This window comes from Centruroides sculpturatus, unplaced genomic scaffold, assembly GCF_000671375.1.
Source record: "Centruroides sculpturatus isolate CEXI.00-Female unplaced genomic scaffold, Cexi_2.0 scaffold1529, whole genome shotgun sequence".
Classification (NCBI taxonomy): Eukaryota; Metazoa; Arthropoda; class Arachnida; order Scorpiones; family Buthidae; genus Centruroides; species Centruroides sculpturatus.
In genome coordinates, this window is record NW_019385619.1 from 103502 (window position 1) to 110293 (window position 6792).

The 6792-nt window shown below is 34.3% G+C and overlaps 1 protein-coding gene across 3 annotated transcripts; it reads left to right on the forward strand.

Moving 5' to 3' along the window:
- Nucleotides 1-865: 865 nt before the first annotated feature.
- LOC111640663 (troponin C) lies at nucleotides 866-6320 on the forward strand. 3 transcript variants are annotated; one of them, XM_023386702.1, is made up of 5 exons: nucleotides 866-985; nucleotides 1091-1121; nucleotides 3592-3735; nucleotides 5618-5869; nucleotides 5959-6320. In XM_023386702.1, the coding sequence occupies exons 1-5, from the start codon at nucleotides 983-985 to the stop codon at nucleotides 5985-5987; spliced, it is 459 nt and encodes a 152-aa protein (XP_023242470.1). In that variant the 5' UTR covers nucleotides 866-982; the 3' UTR covers nucleotides 5988-6320. The 3 variants fall into 3 exon arrangements, with proteins under 3 accessions (XP_023242470.1, XP_023242469.1, XP_023242468.1); XM_023386701.1 differs by lacking the exon at nucleotides 866-985 and having other exon boundaries at nucleotides 1079-1121; XM_023386700.1 differs by lacking the exons at nucleotides 866-985; nucleotides 1091-1121 and adding an exon at nucleotides 3162-3491.
- Nucleotides 6321-6792: the final 472 nt, after the last annotated feature.

The window sequence follows — 6792 nt, forward strand, 5'->3', positions numbered from 1 at the left end:
AGGGTTTTAGCAGCTTAAACTCCTTTTCCGGATTTAAAAATGGTTTTAGCTGCTTAAATCCTCCTTTCACGTTCTTTATGGTTTTAACCGTATAAACTCGTCTTTTCTTGCTTCTAAATCCTTGTGTTTTCAAGAAATGGGTGAAAATTTTAAAAATTATTAAATAAACTTAAGATAATTCTTAAAAATTTAAATTTAAAAAAATTATTTTAGCTACAACACCGCCATATTTTGCACACGACTCGTTAGAAAACTGCTACGAAAATTCTCCAGGAAATCTATTTTCTGTTAACGAATTAAAAAAAGAAGAGAACGAATTATTATAGCAAAAGTTGCGTTTTTTCGAAATTCGCGTGGGATTTTTGTTAAATTATCTTAAGAAATTTTTACAAATTAGCATGAATCCATATAAAAATGGCTCTAAACATCCTATAAAGTGGTTCTAAACCCTTAAAATGGTTCTAAAAAAACTTTAAAGTGGCTCTAAACACCTAAAATGGTTCTTAAAAAGATCTGAAGTAGCTGTAAACCTTTAAAATGGTCCTAAAAAAAGCTCTAAACCCTTAAAATGGCTCTAAACACGCTATAAAGTGGTTTTAAACACCTAAAATGGTTCTAAAAAAGCTCTAAAGTGGCTCTAAACATCTCTAAAATTGTTCTAATGAAGAAAATTCACCTCCAAGCATTGTCAATTAATTAGACTTCGTGAAGAAGAAGAGTAATTGAAAAAAATTGCCATTTGTAATCATGGAACCCAATTTTCTATGGCCGAACTTTTGTAATTTATCGGAAAAAAATAATGCAATTCACTCACGTGATCGCTAAATATAGCTCAAAGATGATATTTTCCTCACTTAAGAACTCCTGGTTACCCATAATTCCCAGTGCGGGGGCGTCACGATAAATCCATAAAGTGACGAGTCACATACTGTCGCTCGTTAGTCTCGATCCACGAGTCCATTGAGAGTAAAGCTTCAAAGAAATGGTAAGTCGAGGAACCAAAAAATCATTCTAATTTTCTAAATGAAAAAGAAAAAAAATTACAAAATGAAAATTAAATTTTTTTTTATTTAAAAAAATGCAATTTCAGGTGGAAGAATTGAGTAAAGAACAGGTGCAAAGTAAGTGAAATTCTTCTTCATTAAGTTCCATCGGTTCTAATGGGTTTCCGTGGTTCCAATTTACGATTTTTTCGGTGTTAATTATTATTTAAAATCCAAAACCAAATTTGGTAATGTTGGAGCACGTTCGGTTGTAGATCGGATTTCTATCAAAATGGCGAAGTGGCGCGGAGTGGGGGGGTCAAGGTCGAGTAACAACTTCCGCTTTGTGTCACCAATGTCGTGACGCAACTTCGGAAATTCTTCTTTGATCTAAGCTTCTATTTATTAAATACGATTTGTATGTAAATTAGAATTTTATCAGGATTTTTTTCTTTCCTCTTAACCATTTGGGTACGTTGAAATTCCATGATTTTGTGAAAGATCAGTAAAGAAGGTGTTTTCAAATAGATTTCTATTGTTAATTGAACAAATTAGGTTGTTTTCTTATTTTCTTAATGTTTTTTTAACATGATGAGCCCTTTCTTGGCATATTGCAAGCGTAGCGGTTCCTTTCTTAGTAGATTGAAGCGTAACGAACCCTTTTTTCAGTATATTTGTAAGCACGATGAGCTCCTCCTCAGCAGATTGAAGCGTGATGAACATTTTCTTAGCTTACTGCAAGCGTGATAGTTCCTTTCTTATCGTATTGCAAGCGTGATGAGCCCTTTCTCAGCATATTGAAAGCTTAGTGGTACCTTTCTTAGCACATTGCAAGCTCTTATACTGAAAGCGCGATAAGACATTGAAAAAAACGAATAAAATCATCGAGAAAATACCATTTACTCCGTAATACGAGCATCACATTGCATGAAATACAAGCGTAACATCAATCGCATCTCGTTAAAGCCGTCATTCATCTCCGAAGTACGTAACACAGCACAGATATGGCGATCTACCACTTAAGAAGCGTTGCGTTAATCATCTTCCATCGAAAAAAAGGAAAAATTCGCATATAACGTACCCGCAAAATGCGTTTTTTTTTAGAATAAAGTAACGCTTTACAAGTTGTTACGTTCTATAATTGGAAACCATTCAATATATTTGAAGAAAGTACAGCATTTGGTGGGTATAGCGGTAGGAAGAAAGTCGAAGTGAAGCGTTACGTTATGAGACTCCATATTGGGAATACGAAAAATTTATGAAATTAGTAAGCCTGTTGACACGTAACGTTGTTTCTGGCATCTCTCGGTTTAAAGTGACGCCAAAACGGATAGATTCGAGTAGAGAAAATAACTCAGTTGGGGTCGAATTCCAGACATTTCCATGGTGATGGATGTTACGCTCCTATGTTTAGCCCAAATATTTTGTATGAGTGGGTGGAAAATGCAATTCTCAAGTCCATAAAAAATGTCCACTTGAAAACTTTCCAACAGAAAAAGACGGAGAGAGAGAGAGAGAGATTGGTAATGAGTAAGTTGGAACCATTCCAAAATTTGCCATTACAAATGGACACGAAAAGTAAAATCTTTGATCCGAAGAATCGGATCGAACTGGATCAGAAATTCGTATTTAATTCTTGTTTTTAATGTCCTAAAATTGGCCCAATTTTTAACTTTTTTTTTTTCGAAAAGAAGGTTAAGACAGATTTAGGTTAGAAAAATTCACGAATGATTGACACAGCTGCTCACCTGTCCTCACTGCAAATAGAAGACGGTGTTAAAAGATCTTTTGGCACTATTTATATACCTTATAAAATGATAAATGGGTTATTCGGTGTATGGTTTTAGATTCGAGATTCTTTAGAATATTCCCGAATTTAGTTCCTTTAATTATTTAATGGATAAAACTCTCGTAAAATATGGAGTGTCGAGTTCCATACAAAGTGCTAGACAATGTACAGTAAGAGCTGCAACAAAGTGGCCTTTCAGTACAACTGTTGAAAGAATTCTTTGTTTTAGTCACGGACTTGATCTATTGATTTTAAACTGGTGGAAATTTTGCTTTTTTTTTTTTTTTTGTAAGTTTTATGGCTTAAATCTTTGTAACTCCGGAGTTGGGTCCTCTTATGATCGCTCTCCACGGCCCTCCAACAGTCGAATGAATAAGTCATTGAACATTGGTTACGGGTGAAGATTTCGGAGTTTTATTCGTGTGTCTAACACCTAAATAGGAGCCACTTTCCCATAGAAAGTCTTCCAATGAGGCACTCCCACTTGGCATATTGCCTATGTGTTTCGCTCCGTAGTTATGATCTCACGCGATCGCTCTCTACTGCCGACACTAACGGAGTGAATGAAGCCATTTAACACTGATGGTACGGGTAAAGATTTTGGGGTCTTTTTACACCTAAATAGGAGCCATTTTCTCATAAAAAGTCCTCCCGAGAGGTACAGATTGCCCATATGTATGTGTTGCACCCAAACCAAATCCTAAGTGTCGTTCTTGATGGTGAATATCCTACTATTAATGAGTTAACTGAAAATTGCAATACGGTATGTTAATTTTTCTTTTTTAATTTATAAACTAATGCAAATTATTTAAATTTTAGTGCTGAGAAAAGCATTTGACATGTTCGATCGTGATAAGAAAGGTTTCATTCATACAAATATGGTCTCCACCATTCTTCGTACTCTTGGGCAGACATTCGAAGAGAAGGATCTCAAAGCGTTAATTGCTGAGATCGATCAAGATGGTGAGTACCATTTTCTAATTGTTTTTTTAATAAATAAATATGTAGGTAATCATGTTTTGTCGCTCAAAGTTATATTAGTTAAATTAGAAAAGTTAGTATGACGCCCTGATTTCGTAGAGCAGTAGGCCTTATCTTTACATAACTATGAGGGATTTGAGTTCGAGGACAGATCAGGATCCATCAGAGTTATGAACTATTCATGCTAAATCCTTGATGATCCTGTCCGTGGATCATTTAGAACAGCAAGTTTGCGGATCATGAGTGTTTACGTGCAAAAACCCTATGATAAAGAGTGCCTTATGTAAAAACCCTCTCTGCTGTAAGGGATTGGGAGTGTTTTCATGCAAAATTCTACTTCTTTGAGGAATGCAAGGACCGGATCTTCAGGGATTTTCGTGGATAATTGGTACGAGATATGTTGTTATGCCACGCGGTTGCTCCCATTGTGGACCTCAAGGAATCCATGAGCGCGTGAGAGACTATTCTTAGTGCTTGCAGAGCAGAAAGAGCTTAAATATAGAAAAAAATACAAAATAATCTACTTTTATTACATTAAAAACAACATGAAAGAGTTACAGCTGCATTAAAATATGTATGCAAATTATAACATAAATTGTTAAAAGGATCGATCTTCGAATGATCAAGTGATGCCAGAGATCTTTAAACAACCAGAAATTTTAGAGTTTATACTTAAAAATATGCAAATATCTATCATTTTATAGTTTACGGCCACGTACAATGGGGTCTCAAGTAGGGTCTCAGATAGAGAAGGGCCTCCAAACTTTCGCTATTTTGTGTCAAGAACTGTATACGAAAGTGATCATCGTGCATTTTTATGAATGTGTTTAGGATTGTGGCCCTACATTTGTGACTGTTCAAGGCCTCAACTCGTCTCTCGTGTGCCCTGTTTACAGGTTAAATGAAAAGTTTTAGAGAATAAAATAATTATAGAATAAACAATACCCCTTTAGCTTTATTTTGGAAATATAAACAATGGAATTTAAGGAAAATTGATGACATGCCACCATGTTTAAAAGGTGTTGGGCAGCTTACACTTGAATAATAAATTGTCAAGAACAAAGATCTACACAAAGAAAGAAAAGGATAAAGTTTCATTACAAATAATCCTTTCTTTAATTGTAAACACCAGAAACAGTAATGGAGTAAGGGGGTGAAGGTGCAAAATATTATTTATAGGGCCTCAAAAAATTATTATATTTTCGTTAAATTTATTAACTTTTCGGGCCTTTGCAGGGCCCGGTTAGTTAATAATATATTACACAAGGATAAGGCAAATTATTGTTTGTTCTTTTTAAAGAGAATAGGCATTTTTAGTGTCAGTTTAATTCCATTAACTGTGCGGTATCCTGATGCCTTATTGCATATTTTTTTACTTCAAGTCATAAATTTTAAGCCTGGTTATTTAAAACTTATTGTATACGGGGTGGCCCAAAAATTAGTTAACCACTGTAAGTGAAAATTACGATTTAACTTGCCATACAATGGTTCTTTTATGAGGATTTTTCAAGAAACAATTCGATTCCAGGTTCTATATAATATCAAAATGGAGTGGCTAACAAATATATACCTCCAAATGAACCTCCAAATAACGGACACCCCGATATACGGCGATTATTTTTTTTTTGTTCTCGCAATTGGCCTTTGTTGACAGGTTTGATTGTACGTTATTTAAATACTGAACTTCGTAATTAGTGAAGTGGGAGATCGTAAAGCGAGGGTTTGTTTTGTATTCCTAATGGCCTCTAGGAATTCTAGAGTTTATTTCTTGATAGAGTAGGAAATTCCTCGTAATTACTTTTGTTGTTTTTAATTGAATTATTAATAAAAATCTCAAGATTACATTGTAAATATTTCATTGCAGGAAGTGGAGAGTTAGAATTTGATGAATTCTTGGCATTAACTGCTAGATTTCTCATAGAAGAAGATACAGAAGCCATGCAAGAAGAACTAAGAGAAGCCTTCAGGATGTACGATAAATCAGGGAATGGTTATATTAACGTTTCTGATTTGAGGGAGATTCTAAGAGCCTTGGATGATAAATTGACGGAAGATGAATTAGACGAGATGATCGCCGAAATCGATACCGACGGAAGTGGAACCGTAGATTTCGATGGTAATTATCTCAATTTAACCACTTCTAATGCTAAAATTGAGGGTGATACGGACAAGTTTTCGCTGATTACGATATTTTTATCCTTTCAGAATTTATGGAAATGATGACTGGAGATTGAAGAGAGAAGTTTAGTTACATATGGAAGCTTTCTTCGCCTGATAGTCTGGCGCAAACCATTGCATCGAGCGGTGCACCATTCGTGAATGTTGCTTCTGCTGTTCCATTTTTCTGTACAGAGCATTTCTTTATTGGCAAAATCATGAAGAAAATTCTACAAATACAATCCAATATAATTAATTAATATGTAAATCTTATCAACCCAGTTGTTAACTCTTTTATCAGCATCATAAAGTCGTGACAAGAATGAAATTTTACATTCGTTTTCTAATCAATTATTAGTAAACTTTCTAGGAATGCTAATAAACTTTTGATAATATATAATTAATTATAATTCTATTTGAAAGTTGATTTTTAACTTGTGTCCCTGATTTCTCCTGTTTTTAACCCTCAAAAATTACATTAAAATTTTAAGAAGGACCATTTTATAGGTCGTTCTCGCCGTCTTTAGATTCATTTTCACAATATCCGAACAGTCCACCACCGAAAAATTCCTAGGGTTCCGTCCCAATTCGATCCCATTGCCCTTAGAGCTGTCAGCCTAGCAGCTTGGCCAACCTGCCTTCACTCGTATATAATCCAATTCATACATAAAGTATTGATAATTTTTTAATATTATTACTTAGAATGGTCTTTAAATATTTAATTATAAGTTAATTTAATGGTAAACATTTACATCAATACCATAAAATTGGATTGGATACAGTTTTTAAGTTAACTCCATAATTACATGTGGAACCTATGATGAATTTAATGATTTTACTGGCGTATTTAATGGGAACAATTTAAAGTTATAATATACGTTT

Coding starts and splice junctions, on each gene's coding strand:
- LOC111640663 (XM_023386700.1), top strand. CDS start 3,446: ATGTATGTGTTGCACCCAAACCAAATCCTAAGTGTCGTTCTTGATG. Junction 3,492..3,591: donor CCTAAGTGTCGTTCTTGATG/GTGAATATCCTA, acceptor TTTAAATTTTAG/TGCTGAGAAAAGCATTTGAC. Junction 3,736..5,617: donor TGCTGAGATCGATCAAGATG/GTGAGTACCATT, acceptor ATTTCATTGCAG/GAAGTGGAGAGTTAGAATTT.